This window comes from Hippocampus zosterae, chromosome 20 (assembly GCF_025434085.1).
Source record: "Hippocampus zosterae strain Florida chromosome 20, ASM2543408v3, whole genome shotgun sequence".
NCBI lineage: Eukaryota > Metazoa > Chordata > Actinopteri > Syngnathiformes > Syngnathidae > Hippocampus > Hippocampus zosterae.
This window is the reverse complement of record NC_067470.1, coordinates 3,382,312-3,406,847: the sequence shown is the minus strand read 5'-3', so window position 1 is coordinate 3,406,847 and position 24,536 is coordinate 3,382,312. Positions and strand designations below refer to the sequence as shown.

Here is a 24,536-nt window from a genome sequence, read left to right as displayed (position 1 = left end):
ACATGGTCGGTTTTTTGGGCTAAAAACGCCTTACTATACATGGTCGTTTTTTTCGGCTAAAAATGCCTTACTCTACATGGTCGTTTTTTTCGGCTCAAAATGCCTTACTATACATGGTCGTTTTTTTCGGCTAAAAACGCCTTACTATACATGGTCGGTTTTTTTGGGCTAAAAACGCCTTACTATACATGGTCGTTTTTTTCGGCTAAAAATGCCTTACTATACACGGTCGTTTTTTTTCGGCTAAAAACGCTTTACTATACATGGTCGTTTTTTTAGGGTAAAAACGCCTTACTATACATGGTCGGTTTTTTTCGGCTAAAAATGCCTTACTATACATGGTCGTTTTTTTTCGGCTAAAAACCCCTTACTATACATGGTCGTTTTTTTCTGTCATTTTTTTTCCGGCTAAAAACGCCTTACTATATACCATGGTCGTTTTGGTGGGCTAAAAATGCCTTACTATACATGGTCGTTTTTTTAGGCTAAAAACGCCTTACTATACATGGTCGTTTTCTTCGGCTAAAAACGCCTTACTATACATGGTCGTTTTTTTAGGCTAAAAACGCCTTACTATACATGGTCGTTTTTTTGGGCTAAAAATGCCTTACTATACATGGTCGTTTTTTTCGGCTAAAAACGCCTTACTATATGGTCGTTTTTTTCGGCTCAAAATGCCTTACTATACATGGTCGTTTTTTTCGGCTAAAAACGCCTTACTATACATGGTCGGTTTTTTTGGGCTAAAAACGCCTTACTATACATGGTCGTTTTTTTCGGCTAAAAATGCCTTACTATACACGGTCGTTTTTTTTCGGCTAAAAACGCTTTACTATACATGGTCGTTTTTTTAGGGTAAAAACGCCTTACTATACATGGTCGTTTTTTTTTCGGCTAAAAATGCCTTACTATACATGGTCGTTTTTTTTCGGCTAAAAACCCCTTACTATACATGGTCGTTTTTTTCTGTCATTTTTTTTCCGGCTAAAAACGCCTTACTATATACCATGGTCGTTTTGGTGGGCTAAAAATGCCTTACTATACATGGTCGTTTTTTTAGGCTAAAAACGCCTTACTATACATGGTCGTTTTCTTCGGCTAAAAACGCCTTACTATACATGGTCGTTTTTTTAGGCTAAAAACGCCTTACTATACATGGTCGTTTTTTTGGGCTAAAAATGCCTTACTATACATGGTCGTTTTTTTCGGCTAAAAACGCCTTACTATATGGTCGTTTTTTTCGGCTCAAAATGCCTTACTATACATGGTCGTTTTTTTCGGCTAAAAACGCCTTACTATACATGGTCGGTTTTTTTGGGCTAAAAACGCCTTACTATACATGGTCGTTTTTTTCGGCTAAAAATGCCTTACTATACACGGTCGTTTTTTTTCGGCTAAAAACGCTTTACTATACATGGTCGTTTTTTTAGGGTAAAAACGCCTTACTATACATGGTCGTTTTTTTTCGGCTAAAAATGCCTTACTATACATGGTCGTTTTTTTTCGGCTAAAAACCCCTTGCTATACATGGTCGTTTTTTTCTGTCATTTTTTTTCCGGCTAAAAACGCCTTACTATATACCATGGTCGTTTTGGTGGGCTAAAAATGCCTTACTATACATGGTCGTTTTTTTAGGCTAAAAACGCCTTACTATACATGGTCGTTTTTTTGGGCTAAAAATGCCTTACTATACATGGTCGTTTTTTTCGGCTAAAAACGCCTTACTATATGGTCGTTTTTTTCGGTCTTTTTTTTTTCCGGCTAAAAACGCCTTACTATATACATGGTCGTTTTGGTGGGCTAAAAACGGCTTACTGTACATAGTCACTTTTTTTCGGCTAAAAATGCTGTCTCACTGCAGCATGGCACTTTGTATTGCAAAACACTTCTCATTCCCCCAAAATAAAATAAATAATTAAATAAAGCAAAGAATCATTTTGAGAGTTTATTGTGCAGATCAAAAAACAAAATCCATGTAAAGAGTCAGCACCATTTTTTCTCCCACATTATGTGAGAAAATGACACTGAGAAGAAGAAAAAAAATCTGAAAATGAAGCTTGAGTGCTTCCTGCTGATTGTCTCTCCCAGTTGACCGCAAACACCAAACAAGCAGCACCTTTTATTTGTAAACAGCACCAGTGGACTCTGATGTCAAACACATACATTTGTTTGCCCCCCAACAAAACAAAACGAGAAAAAGCTGCAGGTGGAGCTGTGCTGACATCCACAGCCTAAGATTGGCTTTGTTTAGTTTTGTTATTCAAGCAGGAAGTGGATTAGGCAGCAGGCCAGAGTGATGTGGCCCTAGCGCCAACATTCACTCAAGTACAACCCCACGCCACCCAAAAAAAAAAACCTACCCAAATCGCATCAATTTCATTTTGGATTCTGTGGCAGTGACTTATTTGGAGCACTCTGGTACAAAACAACAAATCTTCTGACTTGCCCAACACAGCATTTATTCCCTTTTTCTATTCGTGTGCTCGATTGTCCATGCAGCTACTTGTTCCTGCCCATGTGCTTTGTTCTTACAAGTAAGACGAGTAAAGCCACAGTGTGTTACTACCCCCACTTCAGAACTTCTGGTAGCCCTTATTGATAAACTTCTGCACTGTAATACTAGTAGGCATATGGAACAAGGCAGTAGCCTTCTTATCAAGGATATGGACTAAATGCTGAAACCTTTTCATGTCATTTGTTTTTATCAGGGGGTGGCTGGGTGAAACTCCCCCCCAAAAAGGTTTCTTGTCGCTCGTTCGGCGTGTGCGACGGGACCGGTGGATGTCACCGTCAAGAAATTGCTTTGTGGCCAAAGAGGCCACAATGTCCAAAAGGCAAAAGGTTGCTGAGGTGTTGGCGACATCATGATGCGCTTCAAGTGACTTGCGCGCAAACACAAGCCTGCCGCTGCCAACTTGGGTCCCTGAAGCTTCGAGTGACAACACACTTTTTTTTTTCTCTTTCTCCTGGTGCCATAGAACTTGAAAATTGCAAAAACACAATCAACGTGTCCCATTTTCATCTTCAACAGAACAAAAAGATGCTTCAAATCCTACGGAATTGTTTTTTGTTTTGTTTTGCAAGCCGACGGTTGTGCTGAAGAAGGTACTCGATGGTGTCGCTTCCGTGTGCATGTCAGGCTCACCGCGAACGTGGTCAGGCAATCTCCATTTCGCGCTCGATGCCGACATACTTGAGAGCGTCCGCTTGACTGTACCTGAAAGAGCAAACAACTTATTACGACCTTGACTTAAGAATTCAATTTCTCTGGCATACCTGTAGTCAAAGAAGAGCTCCTCGCCCGTCTGAATGGCACGCTTGGCGAAAATGCCGATCCGGTGGTCGCCGTTCACCATCATCACTGAGGAAAACACGCGGGCCAGACAGCCAATGAGTCAACCTTCTTCCGCTCGACTTTTGTTTATCACGATTGCTCTTTACAACCCACAGTTGCGGATTGAACAAACCCAAACAAGGCTACTAGTTGGCACGAGTCCACTTCTGGGACTGCTTCGGCTTCCAACGAACCGAAATATACTGTAGCTTTGACGCACGATTGAGTGGGCGTGCATTCAGACCTTTGGCGTAGCAGTTTGGGTTGACGGAGTGATTGGCGAATCGGATCTTGTTGCCTTTGCGGGTGGCATCGACGACAAAGTCTGATGGGCGTCACAAACAAAAAGCACCGACTGATGTCAGCAACAAAAGGCGAGTTAGCCCAGACGTTATTTGTGTGCTTTGTTACCGTTGTTGAGGTTGAAGAGGAAGCTGCACATGTATTTGTCGTACACTTTGCCCCGGCGGTCCGCTTCATCTTGGGAGATGATCTGAAAAGCACATCCAAGCGCGTTAGCATTAGCACTCGAGCGCTCAGGAGGGGCGTTTCCTACCTCGCCACAGTATTCCGAGATGAACTCGTTCTTCTGGACCGGCTCTTTGATGAAGATGCCCCAACCCGCCACGTCGGAGGGCGCCAGCAGGAGGTGCTGGTTGGGAAATGTGGAACGAGAGGTCACGACAGAACAAAACGGCCGACTGACTATCCGGCGTCCGCCGAGGGACGTTAGGGAGGTGCGGCTCACCTTCTTGGCGCCTCTCTGTATGGAGCAGTTCTTGCAGGAGACGTTCTTGCTGTCCCAGTGGTCGGCGGCGCCGCAGGTGAGGCAAAGGTCGGGGTCGCACTCTCTGACGGCCAGGTAGCACGGACACTGCTTGGTGTTACACTGAGCTTTGCAGCGGCAGCCCGGGAATCGGTTCTGGCCTGCAAAATGCATCCGGAAGGCCCTCTCGGTCACGCAAAGCATCGGCGTCACGATCGTGTCATTCGTTGATGGTCACGTGAAAGTCCCGGTCACGCGTTGCGGTGACCATGACGTGACGCGGGACGGTCTTGGGACTTTGTTGTTCTTACACTCCGAGCTGCACTGGCAGAATTTCTCACAGAAGTTCTGGGCGGTGACGCACGGGCAAGACGAGTCGCAGGGCTGTCTGGGGTGGTCGCACGGCTGGTAGTTGTACACGTGATTGGAGGAACCATCTGCAGGGGGGCGGGGGGGCGGGGCCACACGGAGAGCTCGTCACCCATCTCGTGAGCCGGGATTTGGCCACGTGGACTGAACCCTGACCTTTCTTGAGCTGGATCTTCCTGCAATGCGTGGCCCAAAGTCGGTGTTTCCTCTTCTTCTTCCTGGGGGGCGTGTCCTCGTCTTCGGCAGGAGCGCGCGAAATGATGCTCGACTCTTTCACCCGGAACTCGTACACCTGACAAACGTCAAACCGTGCGCTGGAATCGACGTCCAAGGACCTTTCCGTCGGAGTCGGTCGGCGCTCACCTGCCGGCACGTCTTGGTTCCAATGAGTCTGGCAATGGCGCAGTAGTTGTCGTAGTACGTCCCGATGAGAACGCGGAAGAGAGACGCGTCTGCGCCGCTCCACTCCAGCGCCTCGGCCGGAAGATTCATCTTGAGTTTGACGGGGGTCTGACAGCGAGAGTTGCCCTCTGCGGCGCACAAACCAGGCTGTCACTCAAGCAACCCGCCATCGACTGGCCCCCTTTTGACCGCCGCGCTTGTGCTAGTGCTAGTTATGTAAAATGTAATGTCGAGTCGTCGGCCGTGGTCATTCTAACAACATAAACCACATTCACGTCATAAGTCGACCTCAAAATGGATAATGCAATGTCGATAAAAATGCAACGTGAATGTCGGGGCAATGTGACCTGAGCTGCTTCCGCTGTTGTCGTCCTTCTTGTCATCGTCGTTGTCTCTGTCGTCATCTTTGCTGCCCTCACGTTCACTGTCCGTGTCTTTGGTCTCCGAGGAGACGGCGGTGGGCGTTCCGGGTCGGCTGTTGGGCAGACGTCCGCGGCGACGCCCCGTCGTGCGCTTGGAGGGCGTCTTGGGACGCTCCGCCGCGCCCACACCTCCGGCGCACTCGCTTACCACAGCGTCCTAAAACACAATCCGTTTGAGTGAAGCGCTGGGCCATGTGGCCTTAAAATAAACCCGCACGCCCCCCTAACAAAATTCTAATGTAGAAAACTCTTTTAATTTGTTAAAATATGCAAATGAGATGACTTTTCATCGGGCAGGAATTTATATAAACTTCCACCAAATTATTACAAATAAGCAAGTTAAGCGCATGGATCGGCTGATCCGTATCACCAAAGACAGCAAAAATAACACCGATCAATCAAATCAATTCATGGTCCCGAGCGACAAAGTCGTCGTCCTCACCTGCAGCAGGTACATGTAACAGTCCACGCCGCAGGGCTTACTGTCCTCCAGGTTCTCCAGGTTCTTGCGTTTGTACGTGTTGGGCGTGGCGTGGAACGCTGGAGGAGGACAAAGCGCAAAAGCGGCAGCCAATGACGCGCTTGATTGCTACACTCGGGTGGATTTTTGCGTCGTCGAAGAGACAAAGGAGCACAAGGCGGCAGCAGAAACTCACGGTGGAGGAAGCAGTCGTATTTGAAACAGCGCCTGCAGAAGAGCGTGTGGAACGAGTGCAGGCTCTGCTCGCGCTGCACCGAGCGAGCGTTGGGACCGTCGATGTTGGGCGTGCATTCGGGCGGCAACGCACCAGGAAGCTGCTGCTGGGTTAACTCCTTGTACCTGACACACAAACGAACACCCACACGTGTCTTTTTAAAAATTGTGCCACCTTCCCCACAATACCATCAGAAAGATCGTATTGTCAGGATCCTTTCGCATCATCTTTAGATTTAAGTTTGGGGAGGTTTTCTCGCTAAAAAGTGCCACCCTAAGGGGAATACGGTTAGATTTTTTGTCCCAGAGATAACTGCATCATCAAAATGGAAATGAGAGTGAAGTATTATTACATTTACACAAAGACGTTTCATTCATGAATTTGGACTTGATATTTAGTTTCCAGCAGTAGCAATAAAAGACCACTAGGGGTCAGTATGGCTTAGCAAAAGCCTTCCTGATGGCTCTCATTGCTGCATGCTTGCTACTAGTACACTTGCATGCCAGTTGCCCGCGTTCATACTTCTCTTTCAGCTCTTCGGTGGAACCTTTGTCAGGGAACATGGCCGAGATGGCTTCAAAGATCTTGTCCGACGGAAACTTCTTGCTGCAGTCGTCGCCGGCTCGGCCTGGACCACATCCGCAGTTAGTCCATTTGGCTACAGCGCTACCTTGACTTAGCAGTTGAATTTGTTCCGGCACTAAGCTCGCAAATCCATCTTTTGGCCCTTCCTTTTTTTTTTTTTTTTTTTTTTTAAATCAGCTCGAGAGTCATTACATTTCAACACACCGAGACTTTTGGTCAGAAACATTCAGGTTTAATTTTAAAGCTCATCAACCTCGACCCCTTTCAGACACGATTGGCAGGGCAAAACTCAAATGGGGCATTGCTAAATCAAGGTCGCACTGTATGCAGAAAACATCCATGGGGGACACGCAACGCGAGCCATCCGTCCGCGCGAGCGCATGACTTCACCTTCGTTGACGTACGACGCGTCGTCCGGCTGCTCCCGCCCGTCGCACACGGCGTCCATCTTCTCCACCTTGAAGTCGTGCTCTTCCTCCTCGTCTTCCTCGTTGTCGCTGTACTGCGCCAGCGAGCTGACCAACTCCACGAAGATCTCGTCGTTGATGAAGCCGCACTCTGCAAAGCCCACAAACTCTGATCAACACTTCCACTTCCAGCAGGAAGGGGTGAGAGCAACGCAGACCCCCCCCCCCGGCATCCCTACCTCTGTCTCCATGAACCTTTCCGTCATAGTTCTTGATGAGTTCCTCAATAAACGTGCCATCCTGGTCGAGGATCTCGTCTCCCATGTAGGGAATGTTATAGAGGACCGTCTCGTCCTCCACCTGACATGCGACGGAAGAGCAAGCACTTGTAAACTCAGCCTCAATCCACGTCACACTCTGCTTGAGCCTCATTCGCTGCCTACCGTTTGGAACCACAAACTCGTGAATGACGCATTAGGTAATTAACCTTGAGCAGAAGCAATACCCCAGTGGTTCAGGAGGCTTCATTTGTACATCCCGATCAACATCCCAAGATTTTTGGGAGTGCTGTATGCGGGTTCAACAAGGGGCTTCACTGACCATGAAGTTCTGCTGCAGCGGCGACCACGAGTACATGACGGGGATGGACGCCACAGCGTTGAGAGTCTTCAAGGGGATGACCTGGCGGGGGAACTCAGAAAAGCCGCTGTCCACTGTGCACTGCACACGAACAAAGAGAAAGCTCAACTTGAGGACAAGAATCACTCACATGTCAATGGCAACCCGATCATATGTGTCACAGGTTCACATTACACATTTCACTGTTTGGCAAGCCATGAACAACACGTTTGCCTGTTTTCCGACAGATGTTTATGGACCAAACCAGTGAGTGGATCACAACCATTTGTTTGCGAACTTTGTGCACTGCCAGTTTGAAATATTGCGCTGTTATTGAAGAAAGGAATGGAAAATGTGCTTTTTTTAAAAAATCCGAATCATTGATTGTTCAAAAAAAAAAAGGACAACGGACAAATGAATGGATTATGGAAAAATTGGATAGTCAGTACAGGGCGAGTCCCAACATTGTCGGGAATAGGATCGTTGGCGAGCCGCTGACCTCGCGCGTGCCCCTGAGCGAGCCGACAGACGTCATGATGTGGACGGGCTGGATGCGCCGTGTTTTCCACTCCTGATTCAAGATGTCGGTGCGTTCCAGGATCTTCTGGCGGTTGTTGTTGAACATGCTCTGAAAAGATCAGAGGAGAAAGTCGGCGGACATAAATGGGGATGAATGGACAACACGCTTCGGTTTGAGGAGCGGACGACGAGGCGCACAGACCTTGACCTCGTCTGCCCGCCTGAAGCGCTTGAGCTGACGCAGCCTCATGTACTCAGACTTGACTCTCCTCTTCCAGCGGGCGGGACCTTTCTCTGAACGCTTGCCAGTCAACACCATGATCACGCTACGGCCGCACACAAGGTGGAGAGTCACCAACAGGCTTTTTGTTTGTCAGCTGATGTGAATCAACTATGCGTCATGGCGAGACTGTCGCAGTGGGATTTCACAGAACAAAGCTTCGAATGTGCACGTTATGATCTGGAAGTCAACCGTGAGACACAATGTACGCCCACGCCTCGTCTACGATGCAACTTCCTGACTGTGAAGTTTCTGTGTAAGCCAAGGAATTTCCCTCAATGTCAGTTAACAGGAAACACAGCAGCACCATCACCTACTTGAACGCAACTACTCATGACTTCAATACATTTACATCTACGGCAGGAAAATATATGAAAGTGCTCTCGTTGGCATGTAGAATAACTCAGCAAGGAGCTACAAAGTTGTTCAGTTGATTGATCTTCGGATACATTTATCATTATTACATCTATTAGTGCATCTATCAGTCTGTTCCTGGGTCTTACAGGTTGTATGCACGTATATGCACAATAGTCAGCGTTTTGGTGACTTCGCGAGGACATGCTAATCATGTCTATTACATCGAATCTTACTGTACGTCTCTTGACCTGCACCTATCACGTATATCGTACGCACAATATTGACCAATTTTCTCTTAAGTGGAGTTCAAATTGTGACATTGAGAGGAAAACGTCGCGCTTTCCTAATTTCAGGACCTGACTATAATTTCACCTCTGACAGGAAATTACAGTGAGATCGTTTGCATACAAGATAATACTAAGACTGCAAAGTACGAAGTACAAGGGTGCTTGTGGTGGGAAAAATGAATCGATGTAGCAACTTATCCATGACTTGACGTGCGACTAGCAGGTTGTTGACCGACTCTGGCGAGAAAAGAGTCGCACAAGTTGCGCCTTTTAAGACGAACGACAACAACTCCCGACCGGACAGGAAAAGCCCACTCGATTGGCACCGTAGCCGGTTGGGCTGGCTAAGCAAGCTCTTGACAAGTTCCCCAACCCATAACAAAAAGAAGGAGACTCTCGGCCTTGCCTGTGCGCTGGGCTCCTCCGTCTTCATCCAGCAACGCGCTGCCAACTCCGCGGCCAAGTCGCCCTTTGTGTGCCGAGCAACTGCTAGCACCGCGCTAGCTCGGCGGCTAGCCAAGTTAGCTAGTCTAGGAAGAAGAAGCCTTTCGCTTTGGCGGACAAGGACTTGGCTTCACAGGGGCCCGACGTCTGTGGGCCAAAATTGAATTTGACAACGCGGCTTTACAATCGGTGGCAGCGACGAAACAATCTAATCCGACTCTCATTCGTCGCTGTGTGCACCATTGATGTCTTTCTCTTCTTCCACTACCGCAGCGGCCGATTCAAGAGGCGCCAAACGTTTGGACCAATCACAGGGGTCGATATTAGACGAGCCGAGTGTCGTGTGAGACGATAGGCCGTTTGTATGAGGGTGTCATCCAATGGAAGCTCATGAGCGGCTGGGGGCCTGCGACTGGGGACGTGTGGATACGCTCCCTTTGTTCCCTCGAAGACAGGAAAACATTTTTTTAAGCCTTCGAAAAGCTGGTTTCTATGGCAAACTTTTAAAAACAACGCTTCAACAATGACTTCAACACCTGACTTCGACCGACACCTGTCACTTGTCGCTTCATTCAGCTGTAAACATCTGTTCAATATGACGGCGTAACGTTTGTTGACGGAGATTATTGGTTTAATAAGAGGACAGTGAGCGTATCACTTGATATAGTTTGGATTGTCTGCAGCTAGATACATTTTATGACATCCTGTCAAACGATGAGATTATATGAAGGGTCGCCAAGTTGATCTAACCCCGCCCCCAGAAGACGCTCATTGGCTGTTACAATGCTGCCTTCAGCTGTGCAGGACATGTCCATTATGCATTCGTTCATTTCAAATTTTAACTACCGGTATTTGGATTTGTCCAAAATCGTTCACGGGTGTCCAAATCCGGTCCACGCTGTATGTTTTAAACGTCTCCTTCCTCCAACGCACCCGATTCAAATAATCAGGATCCTGTGCATTCTGAAGAGCTGATCATTTCTATCAAGCATATTGGAGGAGGGAGGCATGTGCAACTATTATTCTATTCTGAACTGGCAATAAGAAATAAAATAAAAATCTCTTGTTTTTTATTACCGGTACTTTTATTTTATTCTAACACACAGATTGATAACATGTAGGTCCAAAGAAAAAACTTCTGTGATCAGCGATGTTGATTGCACCTGTCACATTCTTCTGCCAGATTGGTTGTTGATCAAACACATTTATAGATGAACTGATATTACACAGCTACAGAAAACACAGTTGAAGACATGCTGGTTGATAAAATGCAAGTCGTACCTGTTCATAAAATGATCACAATTTGCTTCGTATAGTATGTTGTGAAAACAATCTCAAGTAACAATTTAGAGAAATGAAACAGAAAATAAGTGCGTGTGAAATTATAACATGCTGGATCGGGGCCCTTGAGAAACAAAGATGCCCATCCTTGGTCTCTTTACTAATCTTCTGTCCGTCTGTCTGCTGGGGATCCAGGCTGCATTCGGGGTGGCCTCTTGCGACATCGATGTTCACGCCAAACCGAGATTATTCGCAGTGTAGGGGTCTAACTCACGAAGAAACCTAACCATCATGTCACAAGCAGGTTCACCTTTATTAATGATTGTGACGAGGAGGAAACGCGCCTTGCGGAATTGTATCGTTTCGCTGCTCAGCGCCGCTTCTTCAAGCTCGCTGAGAACATTGGCCGAGAACAGGCGGTTCACCAGGCTCTGCAACATGGGCATCGATACCCGCAGGATGAACTCGGACCAAACGTCTCTTAGAGCTCTAACAAGGGATCCACGCTGTCTCTGTGCCTCTGCCACCAAAGGAACCAAGGCACCCCAGACGGAGTCCATGCCATTATGTTCCCTCAGTGTCAGGTGGATTGATCTCAAGTTGCCAAATTCAAATATTTGGAACGTAGGACTGTAGTTGCGAGACACTGGGTAAAACTTCGCCCGGTCCGGTTGAATGTAGACCGAGTCTAATTCCATCCTGCTGGCCAGCGTGTACTGCCGCTGCGGGACCAGCTCGCAGTCAGAAATGGTCTCGATGAACCTTTCGTTGCCGTTATTTCTCGCCCGGTCGCGTCGTATTTGATCCAGCACCACATTCTCCGGGAGTAAAAAAACTTGGAGGGACGGCACCCCGGGATCAATGAAGATGGCCACCAGAGCACGGATGGGCACGAGAGGAGTGTCGTCATTTTCCATGAGCCCGAAAGCGGAGCAGCTCGAGATGTTGGCGATGACGTGGGTCGGGGTGGTCTCCTCGGGGCTGATCAGCTCCAGGCCCTCGTGCCTCATATGGGCCACCCACAAGGGGTGGACCACCTCGCCCGCCGACAGGATCTCGCAGTGCGGAAAGTGAATTTGACGCACCGTCAGACCCTCGCACTCGATGTCAAAGAGCGGACCTGCATATGGAAAACCGTTAGAGCAACTTCTATTTTAAGATCCGCGCGCTAGGTCCCTTCGTCCTCACTAGTAAACCAAATCACTGCAATGGTCGAATAACTCACCTTACCATTAACCTAGTCCCCCCCAACCCCCACCCCCCAGTACCGGTGGCGCTTTTGGCCTACTGATATGTAATTTAACTCTACTCGTAAACGATTCCTGCACTAGTAACGTGTCATGCACTGGTATCTTGCTAATCAGGATTATGGAATAAATGATCAAAAAGCTTTTCCTAGAGCCGTTTTGAGTCCAGTGGTTCTTCGAGCGTGCTGAATCGTTGCATCGGTGAGGCCAAAGTTCCTAGTAGACAGACATGAAGGCTATGAAAGAAGTTTCTTTCCCTACCTGCGGGCTTCTTGCGGTTGGAGGCCAGGAGGTCCATGTCCCAGGAGACCACGCTATAACGCACATCCCCTTGTCCGTCCACGACGAAGACCAGGCCCGTGGCCGTGCACTGGTAGCCGCCGGCCCGGAAACAATGTATGTGGTACGTTTCCTTGGGCCCCCCCAAAGTGATGTCCGGCGTACAGTGCTCAAAGTTTTTGACGAACAGGTCCAATGAGCTGGCAGATGTTGTCACGCCAGGGCTCTTTTCCGTTTGTCCGGGCCAAGTGCAGCTGAAAGAGCGAGGCAAGCGGGACTGGTTGTGGCTTCCCGGCCATCCTCTTCGGCCCGAGTAGCAGACGTGAGGAAAGGCCGGGACGGTGTAGGTGTAGGCGGCCGACTGCTGTTGCTCGGATGGGTGCAACTCCAAGCGGACCACGTGTGTGGTGTTGGGAGGGGGCCCGGTGAGTACATCGGTGGTCACTGCAGAAATTACAGGCAGGGGATTTGAAAATGGATCGGGGAGAACCAGATTGGAGAGTTGCGGATGATTTGAAGCAGCACGGCCGGCGTGATGAACCTCATCCAAGACTTCCTTGTCTAGCTGGTTATCGGCTTCCGAGGGCCGAAAACTGTAGTTGACGACGCACACCACCACACGTTTCACCACTTGAGACAGCCAGCTGTAAAATGACCTTCTTTTTGTCTCAATTTGGGCCGACCTCATCTCGGTGACGTCATGCGCTTGATGGCGCCAAATCACCGTAACCTCAGGCACTGAAAGCCGCTTGACATGTGCAACCCTGAGTTGCTGTTGCTTTGCCTGTTGGATTTTGTCCTCTTCCAACTTGGGTGTTGACGTGACTCTCGACATCTCGGTCCACCGGGACGTCTGTATAAGTCCCACGCTGACTCGCTTCTTCCTCAGCCTGAAACATGAAGCACCTCATGAATTGTATTTCACCCGTGCAGCACGTCGCCGAGGACTTTCAGCTAAATGACGGTTGCCTATCTCGCGAGTGCTCCAAATTATGAATTTTTCCAAATATGAGCTGTCGCTTGGTCAATTTAGTGCTTTTTGTTGACTAATTTTGAACTACATTGGAATCAGCCAATCGCAGGGTACACCATTCGAGCCCGAAAAACCATTCGGGCTCACAATCACGCCTTCAGGACAATTAGGACTGATCAATCAACCTACTATGCATGATTTGGGAATGCGGGAGGAACCCGGAGTACCCAGAGAAAACCCACGCAAAGACGTGGAGAACATACAAACTCCACACAGAAAGGCCGCGGCCGGAATTGAACCCCGCACCTCCGTACTGTGAAGCCGCCGTGCGAACTACACGCCTACCGCGCCGCCCGACTTCGGATTCCGACTTGGCGTTTCCTCAAGTCAGACCAAGGGTAAATAAACGTTGACATATACAGCAGTTCACACACAGGATCATACGTACTCCTGCCCTGAATTGTTAGCGAGGACAACAAGTGTACAAGCAAATGGACAAGCCGGCGTACTGGTAGGATATAAATGCTGAAAATGGTTGTAAATGCTGTCTAGCGGCGGTGTTGAACTCACCTGTGACGGCGTCGCACTGATTTGTGTTGTCAAATTGTTGCAAGATGAGTGATGCGTGCGCGTCGTAATCTCTTCCTGTTCCTGTTCTACCTGAAACTGATGCCAAGCGATTACACGTACATATTTTCAGCACCATTTCTTTCTTTCATTTTAGGCAGGGATTCCAAAGCACACTTGGGCGTCGTGACAGATCTTCAGGTGTGCGGCTTTTGCTCCAAAATGTTGTGAAGTGTGAATTTGTCCAAAGCTTCATTTTTTTGGGGGGGGGGGGGCTTCTTTGCCATCAATAGGAACCCCCATTGACGGTCTGACATTTGTAACTTCCAAGAGAGCTACGGTACATCACAACCAATCCTTTTTTCCACTACAATGAATTTGTGAACGGGAATGTTGTTCACACCTGTCCAGCGGCTTGCTCGACTGCGTTGTTTCGGAAGACAAAACAAAACTTTAAAAATCTCAGAGATGGTTGTCTGGTCCTTTGATGGTAAATGTCATTCCAACACCGTTTCTTTGTTTTGCCCGCTTTTCGGTTTTATCGTCACACGCACATATTTTTTTAGTTATTCTGATCTTTTATCCGAGGAAAACAAAACAATAAAAACTTAAGCAACAGATTGTCTTTTTCTCCGAAGTTGTGTTTATTCAGATGGACCTTTATTGCATTACATTGTTAAATAAGGTAGAAGTTCTGCTTTTACACTGAACAGAATAGTCAACTTTTAAATAGGATGTAAAAGTCGCTGAAAAGTAAAAACTCACAAAGACAACAGCACAACGGAATGCGCTGCGTGTGACTCAGCCAATCGGGACTGCAGCCTGCAGAGAAGGGGCGGGGAGAAGGGAGACCGGTCATTAGCACGCAACGGCATGCGGCGCACCGACGCGAAACCGACGGTGAAACGCGCAGCTCACGTTAAATGTCATGCGCTTGCTGCTTTTCGATCTTGGATTTCAAGTGCTCCTTGTAGGCCAGGATGTCGCGCTTCCACTTGGTGATGGTCTGCTTCTCGCACACCCAGATTTCCTGGGCGACCTGCGACAGCAGCAGCAGTGTTTGGGAAAAGAGAAGATGGAGAAACAAACGGTTATAATTCTTGTTGTGTGATCAAATACATTAAAAAAAATTAAGAAATACGATTCACAAATCTAGCAAGAATGCCATTTCATCGATTTTCTGAAGCGCTCCAGCTGCGCATCAACGCCACCTCAAGGGCGGGAAGCCCGTTGGCAGTTGACGCATACCTGCTGGATGAGCCTGAAGTCGTGGCTGACTAGCATGACGCCGCCGTCAAACTCGTTGATGGCCTCGGCCAGCGCGTCGATGGTCTCGATGTCCAGGTGGTTGGTGGGCTCATCCAGGAAAAGCATGTGCGGGTTCTGCCAGGCCAGCCAGGCGAAGCACACGCGACACTTCTGCCCGTCCGACAGATTGCGGATGGGGCTCACCTGGAGGGGGAGGGGGAGGGGTAGAGAAACTCGGGGTCAGTCGGCGCGGCGCTTCTCCGTATCATCACTTGTCCCCGCTGGCACCTGCTGCTTCCCCGTCAGCCCGTAGCGGCCGATGATCTTCCTCATTTCCTCCTTCTCCTTGATCTCCGGGAAACACTTCATCATGTACTCCAGAGGCGACAGGTCCAATTCCAGCTGCTCCGTCAGGTGCTACCGCAAACGCAAAAACAAAAGCTCGTAGAACCACGGAGACAAAGACACACGTGGAGACGCGCATATGTGCACATTGCCGACTTTTTCCTACCTGGTGGTACCTGCCGATCTTGACGTGAGAATGTTTACGGATCATGCCGTCTGTGGGTAGTAGCTGCAAACAAAACCAGCGGCGTTTCAATCATTGGACTCTGCCCAAGAGCAAAAAAATGCTCTTACCGGATTGTGCCTCCTTTTAGGGCAACACTGTCAAACGTCCTACTTTTACTCATCAAAACAAATTACAGGCGCCAAAAATCAAACCGATCAAAAACTAAAGGCATTTGAGACGTCGTTTAATTGAAAATGGTCTGAAACCTTGAATTTCGGGAGGGCTTCCCGAAAGAAGACTGATGATCTTTTGTGCGTTTTCAATACAGGGTCACCTTTGACCTCAGAAAACAATGACCGAGCAGGAAATGAAGAAGTTTCAAAAAAAGGAATTGTGACTTTAAAACCGAAACCAAGATTTGGAGAAGCGTGACCACCCCTAATAGAGAGATCTTGATTTTTCTTAAAAGCCAATGAGGCTTTGGGCGGGTTGAAAAGGTGAGCGTTTGCGTGACCTCACCTCTCCCATGAGCAGCTTGAGCAGGGTGGACTTGCCGGCACCGTTGGGCCCCACCAGCGCCACGCGGGTGTCCAAGTCGATACCAAACTCCAGGTCCTTGTATATGTGCGGCTGCGAAGGCGAGCGAAAAAAAAAAAAAAAAAAAAACAAAGCGCGTGAGAGAGCGGCGCGGTCGGACGGCGGCGATCTAAAAAAAAACGCGTCCTCACCGTGTTGTCGCTGTATTTAAAGCTCACGTTCTGAACCATGATAACAGGAGGAGGGATCTTCCCACAGGGAGGAAAATAAAATGACAGCGTCTGCGCAAATGCGACAAAACGAGCGCCCTCGTTCATGAGCCGAGCCGAATGCAGTGAACGCAAATTCTAAAGTGTACCTCAAATAGGGCAAATCACCCTCGCCACGCCGTTACCTTGTCATTGACAACTTTTTCAGTCAAGCCCGAGGCCACCATCTTCTGCAGTGTCTTTTCTTTGCTCTGCGCCTGCCGGGCCAGTTTGGCAGAGCCGTGACCGAAGCGAGCGATGTAGTTCTGAGGACGTGGCAAACAATTCATTTGGTTACTTGAAGTGCAACCCCCCCCCCCCCCCCCCAAACATGACTTTTGATGAGCAGCAAGCAGGCCGCCTTTACCTTCATGTGTGCAATCTGGTCCTGCTCCCAGTTGAAGCGCTTCATCTGGTTCTCCTCCAGCTCCTCTCTGGTCTTCACGTATTGGTCGTAGTTACCCTGCACCACCACAAAAAAAGATAAAAAGAGACATTCGCAGGCTTCTCAAATGTTTTTTGATGCTACTGCATCACGTCTTTGCTTGTGTTCATCTCACCGTGTAGTACTTGAGTTTCCTCTGATGCAGGTGGATGATGTTGGTGCACACGCCGTTGAGGAAGTCTTGCGAGTGCGAGATGAGTACCAGGATGCGTTTGAAGCTGACCGGGGCCAAGATGGGTGTCAGTTTTTCACAGTGCCAGGGCGCGGGGCAATGTTTGGCACGCAACTTACGATTTGAGCTCCTCCTCCAGCCACACGCACGCGTCCAGGTCCAAGTGGTTGGTGGGCTCGTCCAGCAGCAACATGAACGGTTTGATGAAGAGGGCTCTGCGACACCCACAAAATGGAGACGCGCCTTGAGTACTTGGGACTTTAAGTTACACGTTCAGGAGGCACAACAATCAAACCAAGCACTTTTTCTTCATTTTACTCTTATGTCATAGTTTTGTGGCTTTTTTTGGGGTGGGGGCGCAAAGGGGAAATTAAACTGGAAGCGGTACGCAGAATTACGAGCTACAACTTCTGAGCTGTAGCTCGGCTATTGTTGCCCAACTTCAAACTGACGGAATTTCAGCCGGAAATCTTCTCAGATTTCTCCTCTCGAGATGAATCAGTCGCCAAAAAGTAGCTCCAACTTTTAATAGTGATGCATGAGTGCCATTAAGCAATACCAAAAAGAAACAGTTATCAACGAACAACTAATAAGCAGTTAAGAAAAACAAATAAAAAAACCCCAAAAAGGATTTATGCAAAACAAATGATTACACAACAATTGGAGGGATAATGATTCCAAAATCTTGGCGAGCCGAAGCTCCGGTTTTACTGCTCGTTAGCTGAGCATTAGATGCGTTGCTACATTGTGCGCTGACCTGGCGAGGGCGACGCGCATCCTCCATCCTCCACTGAAGTCCTTCAGCTTCTTCTGCTGCATAGCGGCACTGAAGCCCAAACCGTGGAGGATCCGCGAGGCTCGTACCTCCGCCTTGTCGGCGTCCAGCTCCTCCAGACGCTCGTATAGCTCCATCAGCTTTTCACATTCGGCTGAGGGAAGACGCGAGAGCGCAAAGTCAAGAATAGAAGCGCACATTTTGTGCTCGTCAATGTGGGGATGGACAAAGCCTGTCGGTGGCGCCGTACAGTCTTCGTGCGCCAGCCGCTCGGCCTCCTTTTCCAGCATGATCCTCTCCTCGTCCACTTCCATCACGCAATGCAGGGCCGTCTTCTCGCTGGGTGCCATCTCCCTGGTCAAGTGGTAGATATCGATGTGCTCCGGAATAGGGATTTCGCGGTGCCCGATTGCCGACAGCAACATGGACTTCCCTGGGACGCAAAAGGAAGAAAGCACCGCAGGATTTTACTAGCACAGTTCAGTAAAGGATGTTACCAACACATCGGATGACTAGAATGCGGCTCATGATAAAACGGACTTTTACTCCCTTGGATTAAAAAAAAAGGTGTAGGTGGACTGCGGACCAGGAACCCACAGGGGTTATCTTTGCTGCCGCTCCCCGCTCACCTGTGCCGTTGAGACCGATGAGGCCGTAGCGTCGGCCCGAGTTGAGCTCCAGGCTGGTGTCGACCAGCAGCTCCTGGCCGTGGAAGGTGAGCGACAGGCTGCTAATGTGCACGTCCGTGCTGTTGGGGTGCGAGGACAGCACGCCCGTCACAGCGCGTGCCTCCGTCTTGGCCAACTCAAACTCATCCAGGTCCTTGGTCAGGCTGTCTACACCTGCGTGATAAAGCGTTGGGATGTTGGGACGGCGCATGAATGCTTTGACATCGCCCAGCTGGCAACTTTCTTACCATTGCTGACGGCTCCGTTGGACTGGACCTCCGCTTGGTCGCACTCGCCGTTCAACTCATCGGGCTTCTTGGTGCGCTGCCGGGCCTTGGCAGCCTCCTTCTTCTTCGCCGCCTTCTTTTTGGCTAAATCGGAAGGCATGGCTGTGCTTTCTTTGCTGAGGGCTGCTCTGTCCAAAACAACAATACATCAAAGATCAGTCATGGGACTCCTTGTATTGGTTTCCACGCTGGCTCAAATTTCCATTGGCTCCAAATTATGATTTCATCAATGTTGTCAACTACAAGTTCTGTGCATTGTTTTCCAAATTAAATCACATCGTACAGCCCAACTACCATTGCAAACTGTTAAATCGTGTGTTTTTTGGGGGGGTAAACATGGGCTGCTGGTTGTTTATAATTACTTTAAGTTGAACATTACATTGACTGTTTCTGTGTTGAGCAAGATTTCCAATGATACCAACCTTTTGAAAACAGGATAAAGATGAAGAATGCTTGCAACAACGAGTCATCAAGAAAAAAAATCTTAGATTCTCAAATACTGCTCTTCACGTTAGGAGTCATAACTAATTACAGGAAAATGACACTTAAATCACTGAAAAAGTCTTGAAACCATCAATCATAAAATAACGCGGGTCATGTAAAATTAGCTCTTAGGAATGTCACGTCGATCTGTTGTCATGGAAACGTCACACGTCGTCATTTGCCGGTTTTTGGGGTCTAAACGATGAAAACATGTAATTGTGATGACGAAACGGGGATGATTTGTAAAAGGCTTTCGTCAAAACAAAACAAACAAAAAACGTCGCTTTCGAACTACAAATCAAAACAAAAAAACGTGTGCTCCATGTCTCACCTGCTTGCACGTTGTTCTGCCAATGTTAGCCCATGTACCCGGTTACTTTAGCGTCACGTGCTAGCGGACACCGGCATCTCAAATAAAAGCGAAATAATTTACCGAGCCGGTTAGCTCTTGGCAAGCGAACTGATGTTGGTATGTTTGGACTCGGGATAGAAATTCATCCTTAACGGGGCTTAGTGTTGTTAAAATAAGCTAATTGAAGTGAAACGAAGAGTATGCGAAGCTAAGGCTAAGCTAAAACTAGCCGCCATAGAGAGGCCCGAAGCGGCATGATAACGCAAGGCCACGCGAACCGGCAACAAACGAGACGAATTGGGCGCTTTACGTTAATGTTCCGCCCTCCTCGCTTATCATTTTCTCGCTGTTAATGTGCTCAGCGGCTGTGTGGCGGCTGTCGACGGTGTTTTATTACCTTCTCTACGATTTCGTGGACTGAGGAGCACACCAACTTCGCGTGTCCACTTTGCCGGCTGGAAGCCGCTATCCAGAACGCCAGACACGCCAAATATGGTCAAAAGGGCGGGGCCCACGAAACGTTTCCGCCTCTTTCTCGCGGGACTGCAGTAAAATGGTGGAAGAAAAAACACAATAAAATTTAATATTGCGAAATATTAAGAAATAACACAGCCACGTAACTGCATTATAATATTGCGATATTTATAAATTATATTCATACTCTTAAGGCTTGGCTGATTGATTCTTCTATACAGCTCGCTAAACCTGGCAGTCAACGACGATGCTCGGCCAGGGATGAGGAGGAGCACGGAGGAAGTGGCTAGAAGTCTTGAGCGTCGTAGCTAAAAGACGAAAAAGAGGGGAAGAGGGTGAAGGAGACGTGGATTAGCCGTTTACCCGCGTCCTCGGATGGGGAAGAAAAAAAGACATTTAATTTCCCGGCGAGCGATGCTGCTAGCGTGCTAGCCCGTCCAGTTGACGTGCGTTCCATTTTCCGCTGATACGCTCGCTTAGTTCGACACGCTAGTTATTCGATGGCTATCGGAACAATTTGACCCCGCCACGGACTAACGTGTTAATGTGAAATGGTGGCGGATGATGTTAGGTGGTTCTCCCTTTGAACCGCTCGTATGAGTGTTATAAACGGTGCCCGCGACCCGACTGCGCCTCGATGTTGAGCATCTCACGGGCGTTTTATCGGCGGGCCTAATGAACTTGCAAAGGATACGTGGAAGCTTGGCAAGCTGATCGGGTGGGTGTTCGTGCTCACTGGCTTCATTGTATCTAGCTTCGCGTAAATTACGTGGTGCGCCTACTTTTTTTCTGCGCTGGGCGAGAAGAAGACGAAGGGAGAAAAAAATGCGAATTTCGTCCTTGCTGGCCGTGTTCCGGCCTGCTCTACCGCTGATCCTGGGGCTGTCTCTGGGCTGCAGCCTGAGCCTGCTTATGGTGTCTTGGACTCGAGGAGACGCGGACGATGTTTGCGGAAGCGAGCTGGCCAACGCTGGGAGGTTTCACCTGGCCAGGGGAGACGCTCAGAGCGACGCCAAGGACGATGCGAGAGGAGGCGAGGGCGGCGATGATGACTTCCAGCCGCGCATCGTCCCCTATCACAAGGACCCGAACCAGCAGCAGCACAAGAAAGTCCTGAGGTAGGCACCTGTCCTTTTTGACACCAACCGGTGGACGCTGGCGTCCCTTGACGTCAACGCTGTGATGACGCAATGTTAGGAGCATTGACATGTGGCCGTGCGGTGAGCACATGAGCCTCATCGTTGTGAGGTTTGCGGTTCAAATCCCAGCTGCAGCCTACTTTCCTGCATTTTGATTGCTCTCTTTTCTTACGTGGCGTTACTTTGGCTCTCTCCCCCAATCAACTAACCTTTATTTTCACAATTAATACGTTGATTCTTTTTTTTCCCAATGGATCCATGAAAATGTTGGATCACTGTTTCTCTCAGCAGAGGCAGATGCTTACATATGTCTTATTTGAATTCAGCGCAATAATAAGCAGGCTGCTTCCATGAAGGATTACAGGAATCGGACAGTATTTACTGTTGAGAGGTTGAAATTCAGATGATTTGGATACTTTGAAGTTCACCAAGAAAGGGATTAATTGGTTCTCAAATTAGTTGGTCATTAACGCGATTATTGATAAGAGTTAATCAACAATTAAATTAATCACCAACTATTATATATGCCACAATATGCATGTTAAATTGGTTGAGGAGTACCACCTAAAAATGACTTGCGATCTCCAAGCACAGCAGGCCAAAATAATGATTGAAAAAGAATCCCAAGTCCTATGCCTAAAGAATTTATTGAAGCCACTGTCGCGCGCAGAGGCCACGAAGGCCTAAATAAAGTGAGGGATGTGTGTGTTGGGTCAATAGTGATGATTTAAGGTTGCCCATGAATTGAGATTCTTCCTGCCCTCCCACAGAACTCGCTACATCCACACCGAGCTGGGCATCCGTGAGCGCCTCCTGGTGGGCGTGCTAACGTCGCGCGCAACCCTCAACACGCTGGCGGTGGCGGTGAACCGGACCGTGGCGCACCACTTCCCGCGCACCTTCTTCTTCACGGGCCTGCGCAGCGCTAAGGCGCCGCACGGCATGGCGGTGGTGGCTCACGGCGACGACCGGCCCGTTTGGCTCATGTACGAGACGGTGCGCCACCTGCACCGGCAGCACGGCGCCGACTACGACTGGTTCTTGCTGGCCCAGGACGACACGTACATGCAGGCGGAGCGGCTGAGCGGGCTGGTGGGCCACCTGAGCGCCGGCCAAGACCTCTACATGGGCCGTGCCGAAGAGTTCATCGGCGGCGAGGAGAAGGCGCGCTACTGCCACGGCGGCTACGGCTACCTGCTGTCGCGCAGCCTGCTAGAGCGGCTGCAGCCGCACCTGGACGCCTGCCGCAACGACATTCTCAGCGTCAGGCCCGACGAGTGGCTTGGCCGCTGCATCATCGACTACCTGGGACTCAGCTGCGTCGAGGTCCACCAGGTGATCACTACGTCGCCGCTCGGATGGATGACGGCTCCATCGATCGCGCTCGTATTTTATAGGCTACGTAGGCTGTCTGACAGGCTCGCGTTCCCGGCAGGAGATGACGTACCGCTACTTCGAGCTGGGCAAGAACGCCGACCCAGAGCGCGAGGACAGCCCTGCGTTCAAGCACGCCTTCACCGTGCATCCCGTGTCGGAGCCCAACCTCATGTACCGGCTGCACAAGCGCTTCAGCCAGATCGAATTGGACTGGACCTACGCGCAGATCCAGGAGCTGCAGGTCGGATTCAGTAACACGCGTTTGGCTTCAAAACCATTTTTGGGATTTTAAGACATAGGAAGAGCTGCACATGACCATTCGGGGGCGCTTTTCTGACATGAAGGCTCCTCCGAGTTTTCGTACGCATCCATTAAGGATCCGTCCATTGACCAAATGACTCTTTCCGCAGACGCAGATCGGTAACCTGAGCGAGCTGACGCCGGAAGGCGCGGCGGGCGCCACGTGGCCGGTGGGCATCAACGCTCCGTTCAAGCCCCGCACGCGCTTCGAGGTGCTCAACTGGGACTACTTCACCGAGGAGCACATCCACGCGTGCACCGACGGCTCGCCCAAGTGCGAGCTGCGCGGCGCCGACCGCGCCGACGTGGCCGGCGTGCTGGAGGCGGCGCTGGAGCGTCTCAACGCGCGCTACCAGCCGCGGCTGCGCTTCCTCAAGCGCCGCCTGCTCAACGGCTACCGGCGCTTCGACCCCACGCGCGGCATGGAGTACGTGCTGGACCTGGCGCTGGAAGCGTACACGCAGAAGGGCCGCAGCCGGGTCATCGCCAAGCGGGTGCTGCTGCTGCGCCCGCTCAGCGCCGTGGAGATCATCCCCATGCCTTACGTGACGGAGGCCACGCGGGTGCAGCTCATCCTCCCCGTCACGGCGCAGGAGCGCCAGCAGGTGGCCGCCTTCCTGGACACGTACGCCGCCAACGCGCTGGACACGCGCGACAACGCCCTCCTCACCGTCCTCTTCGTCTACGACCCCTTCGAGGCGCAGCGCGTCAGCCGCGAGGACGTGTTCGCCGGCGCCAAGGCGGCCATCGGCGAGGCCGAGAAGCGCTACCGCGACGTCAAGATCCCGTGGATCAGCGTCAAGACCGAGGTGCCGTCGCAGGTCAAGCTGATGGACGTCATCTCCAAGAAGCACCCGGTGGACACGCTCTTCTTCCTGGCCAGCGTGTGGACCGAGGTCAACGGCGACTTCCTCAACCGCTGCCGCATGAACGCCATCAGCAGCTGGCAGGTCTTCTTCCCGGTGCACTTTCAGGAGTTCAGCCCGGCCGTGGTGCCGCGGCCCTCCACCCCGGCCTCCGACCCGCTCCGGGACGGCCACTTCGACCGGCGCGTGTTCGACGAGGCCTGCTTCTACAACGCCGACTACATGAGCACCCGGGCTAAGATGGCGGCCGAGGCCTTGGACAACGAGGAACTGCTGGAGAGCATGGATGTGTACGACGTCTTTGTGCGCTACTCCGGCCTGCACGTCTTCCGCGCGGTGGAGCCGGCGCTGGTGCAGAAGTACGCCACGCGCCAGTGCAACCCGCGCTTTAGCGAGGATATTTACCACAGGTGTGTGCTCAGCAACCTGGAGGGACTGGGCTCCCGCGCGCAGCTCGCCGCCGCGCTCTTCCAGCACGACCAGGCCAGCAGCACTTAGGCCGACGCCGCATTTGCGCTCTTTTAACTTTTAAAACAATTCCGGGTTCAAAGTTGTTCTTCATTTAAACTGAAGCAGTTGTATTCCATGTCACCATTTCATCAAAAGAAAATGAATGAATAGCATTTCCATTTGTGTTGCGTTTGGTGTCCTTGAACTGCTGGAGTCAAGTTGCACTCTTTTCAAAATAAGTACATTGAAATGTTTCAAGGGCGGCCCGGTAGTCCAGTGGTTAGCACGTCGGCTTCACAGTGCAGAGGTACCGGGTTCGATTCCAGCTCCGGCCTCCCTGTGTGGAGTTTGCATGTTCTCCCCGGGCCTGCG

The 24,536-nt window shown here is 50.0% G+C and overlaps 4 protein-coding genes across 5 annotated transcripts; 1 reads left to right on the top strand and 3 right to left on the bottom strand.

Annotated features, from left to right (window-relative positions):
- Window positions 1-1,932: 1,932 nt before the first annotated feature.
- Window positions 1,933-9,760, bottom strand: ezh2 (enhancer of zeste 2 polycomb repressive complex 2 subunit). Its single transcript, XM_052054339.1, has 19 exons — window positions 9,448-9,760; window positions 8,320-8,443; window positions 8,098-8,226; window positions 7,581-7,700; window positions 7,220-7,340; window positions 6,964-7,131; window positions 6,511-6,616; window positions 5,950-6,113; window positions 5,736-5,833; window positions 5,219-5,450; window positions 4,833-4,999; window positions 4,626-4,761; window positions 4,412-4,537; window positions 4,083-4,261; window positions 3,891-3,986; window positions 3,746-3,827; window positions 3,579-3,659; window positions 3,277-3,361; window positions 1,933-3,217 (listed from the first exon to the last, which is right to left on the bottom strand). The coding sequence occupies exons 2-19, from the start codon at window positions 8,434-8,436 to the stop codon at window positions 3,157-3,159; spliced, it is 2,268 nt and encodes a 755-aa protein (XP_051910299.1). The 5' UTR covers window positions 8,437-8,443; window positions 9,448-9,760; the 3' UTR covers window positions 1,933-3,156.
- Window positions 9,761-9,963: 203 nt separating this feature from the next.
- LOC127593123 (caspase recruitment domain-containing protein 8-like) lies at window positions 9,964-14,082 on the bottom strand. Its single transcript, XM_052054349.1, has 3 exons — window positions 13,836-14,082; window positions 12,275-13,182; window positions 9,964-11,886 (listed from the first exon to the last, which is right to left on the bottom strand). Exons 2-3 carry the CDS (start codon window positions 13,125-13,127, stop codon window positions 10,997-10,999), a joined length of 1,743 nt encoding a protein of 580 aa, XP_051910309.1. The 5' UTR covers window positions 13,128-13,182; window positions 13,836-14,082; the 3' UTR covers window positions 9,964-10,996.
- Window positions 14,083-14,452: 370 nt separating this feature from the next.
- On the bottom strand, window positions 14,453-20,099 carry abcf2b (ATP-binding cassette, sub-family F (GCN20), member 2b). Of its 2 annotated transcripts, none has more exons than XM_052054347.1 (16): window positions 19,956-20,099; window positions 18,685-18,851; window positions 18,398-18,610; window positions 18,019-18,201; window positions 17,751-17,922; window positions 17,113-17,208; window positions 16,937-17,039; window positions 16,744-16,839; window positions 16,523-16,642; window positions 16,320-16,409; window positions 16,111-16,221; window positions 15,592-15,654; window positions 15,369-15,497; window positions 15,081-15,284; window positions 14,751-14,871; window positions 14,453-14,654 (listed from the first exon to the last, which is right to left on the bottom strand). In XM_052054347.1, the coding sequence occupies exons 2-15, from the start codon at window positions 18,821-18,823 to the stop codon at window positions 14,752-14,754; spliced, it is 1,839 nt and encodes a 612-aa protein (XP_051910307.1). In that variant the 5' UTR covers window positions 18,824-18,851; window positions 19,956-20,099; the 3' UTR covers window positions 14,453-14,654; window position 14,751. The 2 variants fall into 2 exon arrangements, with proteins under 2 accessions (XP_051910307.1, XP_051910308.1); XM_052054348.1 differs by having other exon boundaries at window positions 18,685-18,846; window positions 19,956-20,093.
- An 89-nt stretch (window positions 20,100-20,188) lies between these two features.
- Window positions 20,189-24,343, top strand: chpf2 (chondroitin polymerizing factor 2). The gene is made up of 4 exons (XM_052054338.1): window positions 20,189-21,150; window positions 21,942-22,506; window positions 22,607-22,789; window positions 22,959-24,343. Exons 1-4 carry the CDS (start codon window positions 20,858-20,860, stop codon window positions 24,210-24,212), a joined length of 2,295 nt encoding a protein of 764 aa, XP_051910298.1. The 5' UTR covers window positions 20,189-20,857; the 3' UTR covers window positions 24,213-24,343.
- Window positions 24,344-24,536: the final 193 nt, after the last annotated feature.